General features: G+C 43.7%; 1 protein-coding gene across 2 annotated transcripts in view; it reads right to left on the bottom strand.

Annotated features, from left to right (window-relative positions):
* Positions 1 to 554: 554 nt before the first annotated feature.
* The window catches only part of LOC120025005 (6-phosphofructo-2-kinase/fructose-2,6-bisphosphatase 4-like), a 28,389-nt gene continuing 9,891 nt past the window's right edge, over positions 555 to 19,052 (bottom strand). Inside the window, exons 8-14 of one of the 2 annotated variants that reach the window (XM_038969439.1) lie at positions 10,190 to 10,397; positions 9,903 to 10,049; positions 6,375 to 6,479; positions 4,894 to 5,023; positions 4,639 to 4,701; positions 4,437 to 4,501; positions 555 to 810 (exon numbers count right to left, since the gene is read on the bottom strand). In XM_038969439.1, coding sequence (XP_038825367.1) covers positions 751 to 810; positions 4,437 to 4,501; positions 4,639 to 4,701; positions 4,894 to 5,023; positions 6,375 to 6,479; positions 9,903 to 10,049; positions 10,190 to 10,397 — 778 coding nt within the window. In that variant the 3' untranslated portion in view covers positions 555 to 750. Of the gene's footprint in view, positions 811 to 1,477; positions 2,306 to 4,436; positions 4,502 to 4,638; positions 4,702 to 4,893; positions 5,024 to 6,374; positions 6,480 to 9,902; positions 10,050 to 10,189; positions 10,398 to 19,052 lie in introns of those variants that run through there. The other variant, XM_038969430.1, reaches the window with a different exon arrangement.

Below are 19,052 nucleotides of genomic sequence, written 5' to 3'. Positions count from 1 at the left end.
ACTTAACCAGCATGGATACCACAGCATTCTGCAGCTATATGCCATCCCATCTGGTTTGGGCTTAGTGGGACTATCATTTGTTTTTCAACAGGACAATGACCCAACACACCTCCAGGCTGTGTAAGGGCTACTTGAGCAAGGAGAGTGATGGAGTGCTGCATCATGCAAGGAGAGTGATGGAGTGCTGCATCAGATGACCTGGCCTCCACAATCACCGACCTCGACCAAATTGAGATGGTTTGGGATGGTTGGAACGCAGAGTGAAGGAAAAGCAACCAACAAGTGCTCAGCATATGTGGGAACTCCCTCAAGACTGTTGGAAAAGCATTCCAGGTGAAGCTGGTTGAGAGAATGCCAAGAGTGTGCAAAGCTGTCATCAAAGCAAAGGGTGGCTACTTTGAAGAATCTAAAATATATTTTGATTTGTTTTACACTTTTTTGGTTACTACACGATTCCATGTGTTATTTCATAGTTGTGATGTCTTCACTGTTATTCTACAATGTATAAAATAGTACAATCAAAGAAAAACCCTTGAATGAGTTGATGTGTCCAAACTTCTGACTGGTACTGTGTTTTGCTTTGAGACCAGGCTGTGAAAACATTACATCGCCCAACAAAGAACCATCAATTGAGTGAGTTGCACAGATAGAATGTCCACTGACTCTGTACCACTAGAGACACAAGTAATGACACGTAGTAACAGGGAGGTAGAGGAGAGAGCCCAAACTTCAATCCGAGTGGCTTGCATTTCAGAGATGAGGTGGGACTGTCTGCAAGGCATCTTCTGTGGTGCGATGAACGTTGACGTTCTGAAAGAGGAACATACACGTTTTACATCCCTTTGAAGACACACCAGAATGACGAATCAAATCTCATGTCCATGGAGTTTCAAAATAAGGGACATGTTCTGTGGTTACCAACTTCAAAAAAAGTCCCCCATAGCTTCAAGGCATAGAAGTCCTAGAACAAGGCATTTAATTTCAGTGAGTGACACTATGTGCTATACACAATGAAATTTGTTTATGTTTGCGGCAGAGATAATGGTTTAGAGAAATAGATATTAGTTTAGACAACTGAGCATTATTGTTCCTGGTCAGCTGATTATGTGCACTTCCGAGCCCGTGTCTAGGACAAGTAAATGTATGTATGAAAAAGGCATGTTTTGCAGTTGGCTTTGTGGATGAGGAGAATTACTGTTATGGTGATGGGTACGGTGTCAGGAAGAGATGCACTGTTCTACAAACAGGTGTTTATATTGAGTCTGATGAATAGGCATTAGTACTCTACAGAGGAAATTACTTCCAATACAGCCTCTGCATATTAATAAAAGGTTGAGGACCAAATGCTCTGCATTTGCATAGCACAGTAAAAGAGGTTTATGAACACATTTATAGAACAAAAATGTGAGGGTCAATGTATCGATACATAAAATACAGCAGGGCTGGTCAAGTCGATTTTATTAACATAGCCAGTAAACAGTGATATGTAAATTACTTCCTCATATTCCATATGGAGCAGAGACCTTCACATTCTAATAAAAAATGTTCCTCTGGGCCGTCTTCATACATGATTATAAAATTAACATTTAATCTAACTTGATCAAATTAAAAATACACTAAACTGAATGAACTTTTTAAAATAACTAATTAAAGAAACACTCAAGAGTTTAGGTTTCAGAGTAAAGGTGCAAAACACTACCTCATCAAGTAGACATTTGTGCAACGCTATGAACACCGACAGACACACATTCAACTTTTAAACTAATTAAGACAGTGAGTCACATTGAAATCCACAGACTCACTACTGACAAATAATAATAAAATACTGAGCTTCCCGAATAAAAAAGTGACATACATCCATGAGACTAAATTTAAAAAAAGGTTATCCTAAAATGAAAATATTTGAACTGAAATTTGCTTCGGGTTAATCGCTTCACATTTGGCAGTTCAACATTGATTTACAAAACCATTATGTCAATTTGGAGAGGGAAAAAAGCAGCAGGTCAATAAACAAAAGAAATGACACCAGACCCTTATGGTAGGGATATTTACAAATTAACTAGATTCCAGTTAATTATAATTATTATTGAATACTCCAAAACAAATCAGAGTACTTCTGATGTCAGGAAGTAAAGAGGGTATGGAGTGACTGAGGACTAAGTGTCTGATTGAAGGACAAGTTAATGGGGCAGGGCCAGAAGGAGGAGTGGAAAGAAGGGAGTGTGAGAGCATGAGGGATACTATCTCACTGATGAGCTGGTACTGTTAGCAAAGCCTCCTCAGCCATCCGCGACACCTTTACGTTCTGTTCAGCAATGAAACAAAAGGTTGGGGTCAAACATCAGGGAAACAAAATAGCTATAATGGAAGGATGGGTGGGAAAGACAGGGGGCTCTATTCTAACAAACCTAGCGCAATGGTAAATCTTAGCGCTGGTGGTAGCGTTATAGGTTCAGGGTGAGTCAGAAATAGTTTTGCCATTTTCACAACTGGAATTATAGGCAGAGTAGTTGGTGGTGGCGTGAAAGGGCTGGGTTTTGATGAATAAACAAGTTGAGTGTGTCAAGACTTGGCCCTTCACTGGCCAATCAGAACATAAACCATAACTAAATATGCAGTTGCTTCAAGTTGTGTATTTATGGTCTTTTATGTATTGTAACTCCAATTCGAATGTTAGTCCGTTATAACCTAGTTTGCTAAATATGTTGAACATGTCAGCCCACATTGTTCTAAAACACATTGCTTCAATATGGAAACATAGGCAACAGCATTCGCACTGATGCAGGGGCAATGTCTACTGTAAATTGCAGTCTGGACATGCCAAACGTAGTCAACAAGCAACATTAAATTCACTAGGCTATTGATAAGGCCTAAAATGACAGTCCACAATTCTAATAAAAACAAAATAACTTGTTTTAAATAGGCAATGTCTAAATAGAGTTACAGGCACCATAATTGCTCCCCATGGGCATATAATACAGACCAGGCAAATAAGACTATGGAGGGTTTTACACACATCCAAACTTTTCACAGGAGCTGGATAAAGATCCAAAGTAAAGAGAACGGGGGAATGTCCACTCACCATTATACTTCACAACTGTAATGTTTTATAAACATCATGGAACCACCTTACAGATCATATTTGCACTTCTCCAGAAATAGCAGACAATTTCCATTGCATTGAAGCCAATACTAGGCTCCTGTCAATTGTATCATTAAAAAAATAATAATAATCTGTCGTTGATATGGCATTATGAGGACTGAATATTTTGGAAGAGCATGTCTTCGGTAAATCGGATGTGGGGTGCTTTTTGAAAATGGGGATGGATAGCCTACTTGAACAAGCAAAACGCATGTATGTGAATTGTGAATAATTAAAATGCACAAGGGCTTAAACCTCCAATATTTAAAAGCACTCCCAGTAGAAACCATTTATTCAAAAGCTACCTTTGGCCAGGATAAAAAGGCATACCTATGCGATGTTGCTAAACCAGCCTTGTTTAACGGGAGGGTAGGCTATGCTTGTTTTTTAATCCAATTAAATGAAAGGGGCGGAAATCAATCATTTGTTAACGTTTCTAAATATAAGGTTCACTGGCACATGTCTCCTTCCATGGGCACTGTGCATCATGGCTGGATAGGCTGCACTTCTGCTCTCAAAATCATGCCATTATCAACAGCGTTACCGTTAAGACCTGCATTTTGTGAGTCTTAAAACTTACCATTAGTGCTGCATGAAATTGTAACTTTTGCCTTTGTTTTTAAAGGACACACCTTAAATATTGCCACCCCTCCCACCTCAGTGCAAACGAGCTGATGTTCGACAGGTAAATTGACAAACCTGGCGTTAGGACTGGAAAATGTCAGTCTGTCATTTTTTTACATGCCTAAATTGCAAACTAATGTGCATTTGACACTAGTGCCTCCTTAGCACCAGCTGAAAACAGAGCCCAGGATGTGATAAAAGTCCATTTAATGATTTCATTATCAAAGTTAATTTGAATAGTTACACTCCCTAAATGCTTCTCTACGTATACGATAAAGAAATGTCATGAACATGATTCCTAATCACACAGATTTCACCTGATGATATAACATCATGAATCATGTCGTTCCATCCCACTATCCTCTAATTGGTTTATTCAGGATGAGCGTGTGAAATGGTGTTGGACAATGGATGAAGGTCACAACATTAGTCACAATCATCATCTTTAGTACTGATACCAGTGCACATGACATCTTTACAATAAAAAATCCACTCTAAGCATTACTATTAAACACTCCTCTGATTATGAAGCCATTGCAACCAGGACTGTTGAAAAGCACTACAGCTGCACAGGTTACAGAGTTTAGAGTCATCTGTCAAGCGTAGCACAGATTCCCCCTTATGTTTACCAAATCAGTATCTGTGTGTGCAAGTATGTAGATATACCAACCTCTGGTCTATCTCTGTGAGTGTTCACTGCGTCCACATTTAGGTAGATGGACTCCACCTTACAGCCTGAAAACACAGAGCACAGAAAGGTGCATTCTTGCATTATAAACAACTAAATCCAATGTGAAATATTTCTGTTATTTCACAATTCACAGTGAAGCAGGTACAAACAGGCCTGCGTAGCAGTGGAAGGCCAGTCTTACCATAAGCCACTGGTGTGAGCTTCAGCACGGTGTGCAGTGGGCACTTCAAGTAGGGCAGCTCCTCTGAGAAACAACACACAAACATTACCAAGGTCTCTTCAGAGATGTTGAAATCGGGTTCAAGTCTGGTCTCTGGCTGGGCCACTCAAGGACATTCAGAGACTTGTCCAGAAATCTATTACAAAAGAGATCTACAAAAAAGGGACTAAACAACACCTTCCATCGGTCTTATCCAGGAGAGACAACGAGACTGACCTGCGGTCTTATCCAGGAAGTATGCCAGCAGGCAGCGCATGATAGCCTGGTGACAGACAACCAGGATGTTCTCCTGCCTCTCCAGCTCCATGATGACCGGCTCCAGACGCTGCACCAGGTCTTCATAGGACTGAGGGGACAGGTCAACAGTCAGGTACACTCAGAGACAGACAGACCAACCAAGACTCTCACTCGGCCAAAAAGGGTGACAAAAACTTAAGGCAGGGGATAAAAAACACCCCCCAAAAACCAGGGAACAGACAAATACTACAAGATGAGAAATTATCTTCAGTAAATGGGGTCTACAGTGGAAAACAATGTAGAAAGCATTTTTGCAAATTAATACAAAATTAAAACTGAAATATTACATTTACATAAATATTCAGACGCTTTACTCAGTACTTTGTTGAAGCACCGTTGCCAGCGATCACAGCCTCGAGTCTTCTTTGGTATGACGCTATAAGCTTGGCACACCTGTATTTGGGAGTTTCTCTCCTTCTCTGCAGATCCTCTCAAGCTCCATCAGGTTGGATGGGGAGAGACGCTGCACAGCTATTTTTAGGTCTCTCCAGAGATGTTGAAATCGGGTTCAAGTCTGGTCTCTGGCTGGGCCACTCAAGGACATTCAGAGACTTGTCCCAAAACCACTCCTGCATTGTCTTGGCTGTGGGCTTAGGGTCGATGTCCTGTTGGAAAGTGTTCCTTCGCCCCAGTCTGAGGACCTCAGTGCTCTGGAGCATGTTTTCATCAAGGCTCTCTGTACTTTGCTCCGTTCATCTTTCTCTCAATCCTGACTAGTCTCTCAGTCCCTGCAGCTGAAAAACATCCCCATGGTATGATGCTGCCACCACCATAGGGATGGTATTGGCCAGGTGATGAGTGGTGCCTGGTTTTCTCCAGACGTGACGCTTGGCATTCAGGCCAAAGAGTTCTATCTTGCTTTCATCAGATCAGAGAATCTTGTTTCTCATGGTCAGAGTCCTTTAATTACCTTCTGGCAAACTCCAAGTGGGCTATCATGTGCCTTTTACTGAGGAGTGACTTCCGTCTGGCCACTCTACTATAAAGGCCTGATTGGTAGAGTGCTACAGAGATGGTTGTCCTTCTGCGAGGAACTCAGGAGCGCTGTCAGTGACCATCGGGTTCCTGGTCATCTCCCTGACCAAGGCCCTTCTTCCCCGATTACTGCAGTGTCTTAATTGTCCAAACGCACAGCTGCTTTCCAACTATATATTGCTATAGAATTTTCACAAATGCCTTACTCTGTCAATCCCAAACATTCCATGAAAGTATGAAAATGACCATATCGAAGTGCTCGCTTGTCAAAAACATTGTTAAGAACTGTACAGCTCTTCAGCAGAAGCAAGTCCTCACACATATTTCTTGACACATAAAACCAGCATTCAGGTTGGCAGAGCACTTCCATAATACATAAAGATGATTTAACAAATTAGGCATTAGAGAATGTTCTTCTCACTCACCTCTCCCTTTGGGTAACGGTAGCGGTATTTGTCCTGGTCCCTCATTGCAAACTCCAGCGGGTAGTGCTGCTGGATCTCCTCATACATCATCTCCTCACACACACCCTGAGGATAAACACACATGCACCACTTCAGTTACTCAAACACACCACAACATATTTAGTAAATCACAGACTTGCACAATTTTCCAAATCTACATCTGTATATTGCATTTTAGTTACACTGTTTATGCGCACTCCATATTTATTTATATACTGGGTTCTTGACAAATCTCACTAATATATCTTCTGCCGATGCAGTCCGGACCCTGAACAGCACCTACCCCCCAGGCCAAAAGACTGCTAAATAGTTAACCAATAGCTACTGGTAGTTAACCAGGGGCTACTGGTAGCTCGCAACCTGTTAGAGACCCCTGGTATAGATTGTAGCTATGGGGGTAGTCGGCTGTACCTGCACCAAAACTCCAGTATGTTTCCTTCATAGCCTGTTCTCCATCTTGTTTCTAAATAGGGAGCCAATTTGTTGTCAGCACTTTTATTTCCATGATCAGCAACTGCTGGGGGGGGGGTCCGTAAAGGGGGAGTAGAAGGAAGAAAGAATGTCCATGGGGGAGTAGAAGGGAGAAAGAATGTCCATGGGGGAGTAGAAGGGAGAAAGAATGTCCATGGGGGAGTAGAAGGGAGAAAGAATGTCCATGGGGGAGTAGAAGGGAGAAAGAATGTCCATGGGGGAGTAGAAGGAAGAAAGAATGTCCATGGGGGAGTAGAAGGGAGAAAGAATGTCCATGGGGGAGTAGAAGGGTGGAAGCAGCAGGATAAAGAATGTCCATAGTGGGAGTTGCAGGTAAGTTGAGGGTGTGGTTGAAGGGGATGTCCATGAGAGGGGGGGAGCAGGTAGCTGACTAGTTGTGGTGGCTATTCAGCAGCCTGATGGTCTGAGGGTAGTCTCAGTTCAGTTTTTGCCATGATGCTCCTGCACTGCCCACGTCTGAATGATTGAAGCAGGGAGCAGGGAGGACAGGGCATTGCTTGGGTGGATGGGGTCTCTGATGATCTTCTTGGCCTTCCTGCAACATCTGGTGTTGTATGTGTCCTGTAGGGCAGGCAGTGCGCACCCACCCTCTGAAGAGCCGTGCGGTCTGCTGCGGTGAAGCTGCCGTACCAGGCTGTGATGCAGCCCAATGCTCTTGATGGTGCTCCTGTAGAACACTGAGGGGCCTCGGGGCCAAACTGCTTCAGCATCCTGAGGTTGAAGAGTCGCTGCCGTGCCTTCATCACTATGGTGTGTGTGGTTAGACCATTTCATTTTCTTTGAGATGTGTACGCAGAGGAATTTTAGGTTATTGACCGTCTCCACGGCGGCCCCGTTGATGAGGATGGGGGCGTGTCCAGCCTGGTTCCTCCTGAAGACCACAATCAGCTCCTCTGTTTTGCTAACGTTTAGGGAGGTTGTTTACCTGGCACCACGCCATCAGTGTCCTACCTCCTTCCTGTAGGCTGTCTCGCCGTTGTTGGTGATCAGGCCTACTACTGTCGTGTCGTCAGCTAACGTGAATATGGAGTTGGAACTGTGAGGCCACGCAGTTGTGGGTATACAGAGAATACAGGAGAGGACTGCGGACGCATCCTTGTGGTTCCCTATGTTGAGGATCAGCGTTGAGTAGGTAATGCTGCCTACCTTCACCACCTGGAGGCAGCCCGCCAGGAAGTCCAGGACCCAGATACATAGGGAGGAGTTCAGACCCAGGGCTGTGAGCTTTGTAATGAGCATATAGGGCAATATGGTATTGAAGGCCGAGCTATAGTCAACGAACAGCATCCTCACATATGCATTCCTTTTGTCCAGGTGGGTAAGGGCAGTGTGCAGTGCAATGGCAATTGGATCTGTCAGGGCGATAGGCGAGTTGGAGAGGGAGATTGGTGAGAATCTATTTAATCATTTTAAATTTAATTCAGTCTAACACAAAATGTGGAATAAGTCAAGGGGTATAAATAAACTCAGCAAAAAAAAAGAAACGTCCTCTCACTGTCGACTGCATTTATTTTCAACAAACTTAACATGTGTAAATATTTGTATGAACATAAGATTCAACAACTGAGACAAACTGAACAAGTTCCACAGACATGTGACTAACAGAAATGGAATAATGTATCCCTGAACAAAGGGGGGATCAAAATAAAAAGTAACAGTCAGTATCTGGTGTGGCCACCTCATGAACTGCACCAGATTTGCCAGTTCTTGCTGTGAGATGTTACCCCACTCTTCCACCAAGGCACCTGCAAGTTCCCGGACATTTCTGGGGGGAATGGCCCTAGCCCTCACCCTCCGATCTCACAGGTCCCAGGTGTGCTCAATGGGATTGAGAACCGGGCTCTTGACTGGCCATGGCAGAACACTGACATTCCTGTCTTGCAGGAAATCATACACAGAATGAGCAGTATGGCTGGTGGCATTGTCATGCTGAAGGGTCATGTCAGGATGCCTCAGTGTAACGCTCATTCCTACGACGATAAACACGAATCCGACCATCACCCCTGGTGAGACAAAACCTCAATTCTTCAGTGAAGAGCACTTTTTGCCAGTTCTGTCTGGTCCAGCGACGGTGGGTTTGTGCCCATAGGCGACGTTGTTGCCGGTGATGTCTGGTGAGGAACAGCCTTACAACAGGCCTACAAGCCCTCAGTTCAGCCTCTCTCAGCCTATTGCGGACAGTCTGAGCACTGATGAAGGGATTGTGCGTTCCTGGTGTAACTCGGGCAGCTGTTGTTGCCATCCTGTACCTGTCCCGCAGGTGTGATGATCGGATGTACCGATGTTGTTACACGTGGCAAGGACGATCAGCTGTCCGTCCTGTCTCCCTGTAGCGCCGTCTTAGGCGTCTCACAGTACCCACATTGCAATTTATTGCCCTGGCCACATCTGCATTCCTCATGCCTCCTTGCAGCATGCCTAAGGCACGTTCACGCAGATGAGCAGGGACCATGGGCATCTTTCTTTTGGTGTTTTTCAGTCAGTAGAAAGGTCTCTTTAGTGTCCTATGTTTTCATAACTGTGACCTTAATTGCCTACCGTCTGTAAGCTGTTAGTGTCTTAACAACCGTTCCACAGGTGCATGTTCATTAATTGTTTATGGTTCACTGAACAAGCATGGGAAACCGTGTTTAAGCCCTTTACAATGAAGATCTGTGAAGTTATTTGGATTTTTACAAATTATCTTTGAAAGACAGGGTCCTGAAAAAGGGACGTTTCTTTTTTTGCTGAGTTTACTTTCTGAAGGCACTGTAGAATCATGAGAACTGCAATATATATCGTATCGGCACCTGAGTATCGTAATATCGGATTGTGAGGTCCATGGCAATTCCCAGCCCTAATAGATTGCATTTAAATTACTTTTAGGAGCTAGTAACATAAGCATTTTGCTGCACCCTCTATAACATCTGCCAAACTGTGTATGTGACCAATAAACTTTAATTTCATATCACACAGGTGGCACTGTGCAATATTGAGAAGGCGTGGGTGAGTTCTTACCGCGTCTATCTCGTTGAGCGCCTTCCACTGCTCGTACGGGACAGACACTGCCTCAGCTGTCTGGATAGTCCTCTTCATCTGGCTGGTCCACACCTTCAGATCACTGATTTCCTGAGACTGGATGAACTGGCCCAGATAATTGGCGAACTGCACATGGAAAAAATCCACACAAAAGAGAAAAAATAATAATAATAATAATAAAATATGTAAACCTATTCAATATTAAAGAAATTAAAAAGTAGAATATGTAAGGTACAGATCAAGTCTAGGGATAGAGTTAGCCATACCTCCTTGCCCCTGGGGGAGAGTCCAGAGTCTCCTCCAATGCAGCCCTTGACATTGAGGTCACTCTCTCCATGGCGACACAAGTAGATGGAGCGTGGTGTGATGTGGATGTTCATGAGGTAGTAGACGATCCGGCTCTGGATGTGGTCCTGGACCTGGTTCACCAGGTACCTCCGGCCCACGTCCATAATCTTGATGTAGGACAGATCCCTGGTAGAGAGGGGGCGAGGGACAGGCCAGAGAGCTTTAGGAATCCCGTACTTTACGAGAGAACACCTCTTAGAAACCAGCTTTAAACATTTTCACATTAAAAGGACAAGCAACATAATTGACTGATGTAATTGGAAATTATTTGATTCATTATTTTCATGTATTTGACAGACAAGATGGCGCCGACAGACATGATCACCCTATTTCTAGCTCCTAGCCAACTTTGTAGTATTCTTTGGTGTTATTTCTTACATTATTTGCTAAGAATGTTTCTTGTATTATTACCGACAGCCGTAAATAACTTTCAGATATTCAAGCAGAAATTTGACTTCCAGGGCTTCCGAGTGGCGCAGCGGTCTAAGGCACTGCATCGCAGTGTGGGAGGGGTCACTACAGACCCGGGTTCTATCCCAGGCTCTGTCGCAGCCGGCCGCGACCGGGAGACTCACGAGGCTGCGCATAATTGAACCAGCATCGTCCGGGTTAGGGGAGGGTTTGTCCTTGTCCCATTGCGCTCTAGCTGCTCCTTGTGGCAGGCCGGGCGCATGCACGCTGACTTTAGTCGTAAGCTGTACGGTGTTTCATCCGACACACTGGTGCGGCTGGCTTCCGGGTTAAACGAGCAGTGTGTCAAGAAGCAGTGCGGCTTGGCGTGGTTGTGTTTCTGACAATGCATGGCTCTCGACCTTCGCCTCGCCCAAGTCCATACGGGAGTTGCAGCGATGGGACAAGACTAACTACCAATAAATTTGACTTCCCTGACATGGATCCTTTGTTTAAACTTCCAGAGGCAGCCGTAATCATCCCGGGAGCTGCACTAAAGAGGTAGAAGGAGTAGGGCCCTAGTCAGACTCAGGTGTTGCTGCTTCCTAGTATATTACTCGCCAATGTTCAGTCCCTGGACAATAAAGTAGACGAGCTCAGGGCAAGGATCTCCTTCCAAAGAGACATCAGGGACTATAACATACATGACTCTCTAGGGATATATTGTCCCCGTCCATTCAACCAGCGGGGATCTCCGTCCACTGTGCAGACCTGAAGAAAGAACTGGATAAGAAATGCAGAGGGGTTTGTTTCATGATTAACAACTCATGGTGTAATTGTGGTAACATACAGGAACTCAAGTTCTTTTGTTCTCCAGATCTGGAATACTTCACCATCAAATCCCAACCACATTACCTCCAGAGAGAATTTTCTTCGGTCATTGTCACTGCCATGTACACTACCATTCAAAAGTTTGGGGTCACTTAGAAATGTCCTTGTTTTTAAAGAAAAATCACATTTGTCGTCCATTAAAATAACATCAAATTGATCAGAAATACAACCATATAATATGGTTTGAGGAAAAACAATATTGGTAGGCCAATATGCTGTTAAAATGCATTAGGCCTACAGCACAAACCTCATTCCTACCTCCCGGTTTTATTAAGTTGTTGCATAAGTCATGTTTCTGTTGGTGATCACTGCCCTAGACCCACTACAATTTGCATATGTACCAAACAGATCCACGGACGACGCAATCGGCATTGCACTGCACACGGTCCTTTCCCACCTGGGCAACAGAAATACCCATGTAAGAATGCTGTTCATTGACTACAGCTCAGCCTTCGATACCATAGTGCCCTCCAAGCTCGTCACTAAGCTCAGGGCACTGGGTATGTCCCCACCCTGTGCAAATGGGTAATAGACTTCCTGACGAGCCGAGTGGTGAAAGTAGGCAACAACACCTGGACCACGCTGATCCTCAACACGGGGGCCCCACAGTGCATGCTCAGTCCCTGTTCACCCATGATTGCGTGGCCACGCACATCTCCAACTCAATCATCAAGTTTGCTGTCAACAACAGTGGTAGTAGGCCTGCTTATCAACAGCGATGAGACAGCATACAGGGAGGTGACGGTCTGAATACTGTTTTTTGATCATTAATACATTTTAACAATTTCTAGAAAACAGTCTTCACTTTGTCATTATTGTACATATATACACACACATACATTTTGTAGATCCATTTTAGAATAAGACTAACTCAACAAAATTTGGAAAAAGGGTCCCATATGTTTAAGTAGTTGTCACTTGTTAGTCTATAATTATCTGTTGTAACTAAATACAGATGTTCTTACCTTTGACCTGTTGAACTGCCAGAATCAAATTGTAAGTGTTGAATGCTACGGTTAAAGTTTGCACCAGACTGGATTCGAGGACACACTGAATATATCTGTGAAACCGTGTGATTCTGTAGCAGCTGATGTTGTGACTTCCTACAAGCTTCTCGGGGTGGTGAGAAGGCCCGTTAAACATTCTTCGCTTCTGCTCTGGAGGTGTTCTCCCTGAAATCTTGTAATAAACTGTATTGATTTTGATTGGCTCTCAATGACTACTCTCCTTTTTGTTCACCCGGAAATTCTTGTACTGTTAAGTTCATGTTAATTATCCCTATAGTCCTGTTATTACAGTGCTATCACTCTTATTAGTACGACTGCGCAGTAGTCTCACTGGAGATGGACCTGGCCTGAGTGTGATGTGACTATGTTCTGTGGTAATAGGGTGAAGTAAACGTTGTTAAACTGGAACCTAGTCTGTGTCTTTTTTTAAATTATATACATTTTATTTTTGCATTTTCCAATTAAGAACATTCAAAACAAAAGTGAAAATATATTAGACAGCAATAGGACAAAGTGACACTAACAGACGAGCGTACATTTAAAAAAAGATAATAATTGTATATACAAACATACAATAAATAAGTCATAATAAAGAGTAAAATTAAAAATAATAATAGAGACATTGGATCATATGGTCACCTGCCGTAAGCTACATATTATACATTACGTGTGAAACATTATATAAGGGTTATATAGAGATTCAATCAATGTGATGTGAGGGGAGATTGTCCATATAGTCAATAAAAGATTGCCAAATTCTGTAAAATGTCTAACTTATTCCTCAAGCAGTAAGTGATTTTCTCTAGTGGGATACAACTACTAACTTCCGATAGCCACATTGCAACTGACAGGGGGGAATCCGATTTCCATTTCAAGGCAATACATTTCTTGGCAATTGCTAGCAATATTTCTGTCAGCTTTATAGTATGTCTTTGCCTAAGATTGGAGTTAGTAAAGTTACCCAGTAGACAGACCTCCGGGTCTATAGGGAATGCAACCCCGCGGATTGAGGATATGGTATCGCATACCCCCTGCCAGAAACCGTGTTGTTTTGAACACTGCCAAGTGGAATGGAGGAATGTTCCTTCATCTGAGCCACATCTAAAACATAGGGAGGAGATATCAGGGTTGAACTTGTGCAGTCTAGATGGGGTGATATAGAGCTGATGGAGGAAATTAAACTGGATCAGTCTGTATCTGGAGTTCAATGTGGATGTAACACCATCCCTGCATAGGTCACTCCATAGACCCTCATCATGATCAATACCCAGATCTTTTCCCCATCTAAGTTGGGGTTTATCTAGCTCAGGCAGTGTTAGTCCTGACATAAGAGCATCGTAAACACGGGAAATGGTCTTGAATAGTGGTTGGTCTGCGTGGCAGAGTTGTTCAATAGGTGACATCTTAGGTAGGTTCCATTGTCCCTTGAGTCACCGTAATAACGTTTCATAGTTGTAGGTAGCTAAAGAAGTCCCTGTTAGGCAAATGGTATTTCTGTTTCAGCTGATCAAAAGACATAAGAACTCCCTCCTCATAACAATGTTCCAGAAGAGTGATACCCTTATCAGACCATGGTCTAAAGTTACTATTCTGGAAAAACATAGGGATCAATCTATTGTTCCATAGAGGGGTTTTAGGGGAAAGAAATCCCCCTCGTCTGAACAGCTCATGCAGTTTGCACCATGCCAGGACAGAATGTATGATTAAAGGGGTGTCTGTGATGGTTTTTATAGATTTTATGTCCCATTTGTAAAACAAATCTGCCTCAGTGTCATCATTTACCTCAAACTTTTCAATGTTCAACCATGAAGGAGAGGGATTATTGTCAAACCTCTGAGCCAGAACCCTAGACTGTGCAGCCCCAGTAGTACATTCTAAAATTGGGGAGGTTTAAGCCCCCTTGACCGTAATCAAGGGTCAGTTTATCCAGGCCAACTCTAGGGGTTTTGCCTTGCCAGATAAACCGTCTGGTCAGCTTGTCGAGAGAGGAAAAGAATGCTGCGGGAACAGGGATAGGGAGAGATTGAAACAAATATAGAAATCTGGGCAGAACATTCATTTTAATTACATTTATTCTACCCAGTAGTGAGAGGCAAGTCCATCCATTTACAAAGGTCTGAGAAGTGTTCACTCAGGCGCTCTCAGTCTTCCTCTGACAGGCATGGGAGGTTGAGAGTGGAGAGAAAGGAGTCGATCTCTGATAGATCGTCGCTTGATTGGGAAGTGAAGAGGTCTTCATAGTATTTCATTAATTTCAGTAGTGTCGAAAGATCTCATTAGTAAGAGTTTCTATATTGTCCTCTTACTCTGCTTTCAGTTGCCATGCCAATACTTTGTGTGCTTTCTCTCCAAGCTCGTAATAACGCTGTTTTGATTTAATGATTGATGGCCCTCTCAGCTTGATATGTGTTCAGAATATTATATTTCAGTTTTTTATTTACCAAAAGCCTGTATAGATCTTTAGTCGGGCCTCTTTGGTAGGTTCTCTAGCTCAGAGATTTCAGATTCAAGGACATTCAGTTCCGTACCGTGTTCTCTTCAGCCCTTTAGTATAGGAAATTATCTGTCCCCTCATAGTTTCATTCTTTGGGACACATTTTAAAGCTTGTCAGGAGCGGAGGGTTTGTTTGTCAAAGTAAAAATATTGATCTGCTCTTTGATGAATGCACAAAATTCGGGTTGCTTTAGGAGTGTAGAATTTAGTCTCCATCTATATGCTCCATTTACCTTGGTAGGAATGGAGATTGATAATACGAGGAGAATGGTCACTAAGCAATCTGGGGAGATACTCGATATCTAACACTATGAAATAGTTGGGTCGATAGTAAAAAGTTATCTATGCGTGTGTGTGTGTGTTGTGTGGGTGTGAATAAAAAGAGTAGTCCCTATCCTGTGGGTGCAACTGTCTCCAGATGTCTAGCAAATTAAGATCTTTCATGAATGACATGGTGAGCTTGCCGGCTTTGGTAAGAAGTAAGGGTTTATCAGAGGACCTATAAAGAACTGTATCAAGGCCTCCCGGGTGGCGCAGTGGTCTAAGGCACTGCATAGCAGTGCTAGCTGTGCCACCAGAGACTCTGGGTTCGAGCCCAGGCTCTGTCGCAGCCGGCTGCGACCAGGAGGTCCATGGGGCGACGCACAATTGGCCTAGCGTCGTCCGGTTTAGGGAGGGTTTGGCCGGAAGGGATATCCTAGTCTCATCGCGCACTAGCGACTCCTGTGGCGGGCCGGGTCGCTAGGTGTACGGTGTTTCCTCCGACACATTGGTGCGGCTGGCTTCAGGGTTGGATGCACGCTGTGTTAAGAAGCAGTGTGGCTTGGTTGTGTTTCGGAGGACGCGTGGCTCTCGACCTTCGTCTCTCCCGAGCCCGTACGAAAGTTGTAGCAATGAGACAAGGCAGTAACTACTAACAAATTGGATATCCAATTATCTAAACAAAAATTAAAATCTCCTCCAACCAGTAGCCATCCTGGTGGTGCTTGAGCAACCTGAAGGAAGACATTCTGAATAAACATATGGTCATCGAAGTTAGGAGCATAAATATTCAATAGGGTCCAAGACTCCGAAAACATATGCCCCTGCACCGAAACAAACCTGCCCGAGGGATCAGAGATGGTGTTGTTGACGCAGAAGGGGATGTGTCTACTTATCAAAATTGCAGTTCCTCTTGCTTTGGAGTTAAAAGAGGACGCAAAAACGTGTCCTACCCATTCCCTCTTCAATTTCTTGTGTTCACTGGCTGTAAGATGTGTTTCTTGTAAAAACACAATGTCAGCCTTTGCGACGTCTGGTGAGATCCGCGCTCATATCCGGGAAAAGGCTGACCCTCTTGCCATTGATGGTGATGTCCCCTTTGGCTCTTGCGAGTTGCAGCATCTTCTCTCTGTCCTGGAAACAGAGGAACCCGATCAGGAGGGCCCGTGGGGGCTCATCTGGCCGGGGTTTCGGCGCTGATGTTCTGTGGGCACGTTCGATTTCCAACGGCTTGGTGAAGTTGATTATGCCTAGGACATCAGGGATCCATTGAGTGAAGAAACGGACCGGGTCACGGCCATCGCTGTCCTCTTTCAATCCCACCACATGGATATTGCTATGTCTGTTCTGGTTCTCCATCTGGTCTAGCTTGTTTTTGAGGTAGGCATTGTCCTTCTGCAGTTGTATCAGAACCTGGTCATGTTGAGTGATTGTATCTTCAACTGTGCTAATGCGCAACTCAGCCTTAGTCGTTCTCAAAAGGAGATCATTCATGGAGGTTTTCAGGTCGTCAATGGAAGAATGGAGTTCAGCCGATTTCTTGTCAATTTTCAGAGAAAGACCTTTATTACCATCCCGAATTTCCCAAGGAGAGTAGCCAGCATGTCGGCAGAGCCAGTCTGGAACTGTTGTCTGAGTATGAGGGCTAACGCTAATCTTGCTAGCTGTAGCATTATCGTTATCTTGGGAATCAACAACGTTTTGGTCGTCCTTCTTGCCTCTTGGTCGGAGGTCCATGGCTCTTTGGGAAGGTAAGTACTTGACAATTTATCAGCCGATGTTAGAATATTGTTTCAAATGTTGTTATTTAGGTAATAATGGAATAACTTTGAAAAGCTCGGTTTGTCAATGTCTGCTCAGCTCCGCAGCATCACGTGCTCCTCATTGTGTCATTTTGAGTTAACATTGTAGTTATTGGCCATCCTCTGCTACCAATGTGCCACCTCACTTCGACGAGAAGAGGTTGTATGAAAGTTGTGAAAATTTACTTGGAATCTGGACACGGGTTACTAATCTGGACGAGAAAAAGCAAGCACTTGTGCTCGTGGGAAGAGCGAGAGATACAGTACAGGAAATATCCGTGGAGGATTTGAACAAGGATAACGGTATGAGAACTGATCAGAGCACTGGATTCTGTGTTTCTTAAAGAAGAGAAAGACCATGCCTACGAGGCATACTTAAACTTGTGTGTTAGAGACATTTCGGTTGCAATGACGGACTACATAATAGATTTCGAACAGCGGTACAATATGACGCGCAAGTACAACATGGTTTTCCCGAATGCAGTGCTAGCTTTCAAGTTGCTAGATACTGCCTGTCTGGATGGTAGGAAGAAACAGTTGGCTTTGACTGCTTGTACTGTGCTGACTTTTGCGTCCAATCTGAAAACTGAACTAACTGTTAAATACATGGACAGAGAAAGTGGTATTCCACACACAGCAACAGTCATTGGACGAGCAGGAAAAGCCAAAAGAAAACACCAGAACTGGTACAATTTTCAGTACTCTGAACCAGCTACACTTTCTGGTACAACAGGGTCAAATTACCTGTGACTTGGAGATCATCTCAGAATTGAACCAATGGAAAACTGAGAAAAACAGAATGACATTCAAAATGATGTACTCGATACAAAGGACGTGTCATTTGACTCAGCTAAATTAGATGCGCTCAGTAATTGGAGGAAAAATTTAGTGTTTGAGGAAGTCACAGACATTGGCCAAAAATGTATCTCAACAAGGTAGGTGTGTTCCCTTAAAGCATCCTTAACTGGAATAGTGCCAAAAGCACATCTAGTGGCTAGAGGTTGACGAGCTGGCTGCTAAAGAACTCAGTCACTCAGATTGCTGCTGACAGTGATCTGCCAGAAAAAAATGGAAATGTCATTCCATAGACATCAAATGTGCATTTTGCAGGGAACAAAGCTGTCAAGAGACATTCACATCCGACCTCCGCCTGAACTAAGACCTAAGGAAACTAAAAAACTGTTTGTATGGCCTGGCAGATGCATCACTCTACTGGTACAACAAAGTCAAGGCAACAATGCTGTGTACAGGTGGAAAAATGTCACAAGTGGATCCTGCAGTCTTCTATTGGCTTGATCAAGACTGCAATGTGACTGGAGTACTTGCCTGTCATGTTGATGACTTCATCTGGGGTGGCTCACAGACCTTTGCTACAACTGTGATTCCACACCTCAAAGCTGTTTTCCTGGTTTCACGTTTGCTGCAGAGGCAGTTGAGCTTATTTCTCAAGTCAGTTGTTCGAATGAAGCTAGGAGTGTTCATGTTTCAAACATGTTCTCAAATGCCATTGAAATGGCAGCAGAGGTATGAGAACCAGCATATTCTTAAGCATGCAATGCGGCTTTCCTCAGTAGGAAATCCTCGGCGACCCACTGTGCTCGACCAGTCGGCGAAAGCCAACATCATCCACGACAGAGAATGGTTTATTATCAAGGGCATTGAATTCCATTATCTTGGCGTTAATGGATTTCGCATTTGAGTTGTCTGGCTGAAATTTTCTTAATCTTTCAAATGACTGCTCGATCCACACAGAAGACAATGAAAGGCTAGGTGTTGCACGTGTAGTGCTATATTTTTCGTGGCGTCATTATGGTATCTACCTACGTTATATAGGTACGCAAGTCAGCTTTGATATCGATTTTGCACATCGGCCGATGCCGATGTTGGCATTTTTAGCTAACATCGTCCGATTCCGACATGCTTACCGATATATCAT

This window comes from Salvelinus namaycush, chromosome 2, assembly GCF_016432855.1.
Source record: "Salvelinus namaycush isolate Seneca chromosome 2, SaNama_1.0, whole genome shotgun sequence".
NCBI lineage: Eukaryota > Metazoa > Chordata > Actinopteri > Salmoniformes > Salmonidae > Salvelinus > Salvelinus namaycush.
Note: the sequence above shows the minus strand (reverse complement) of the source record. Positions and strands in the feature narration are given on the sequence as shown.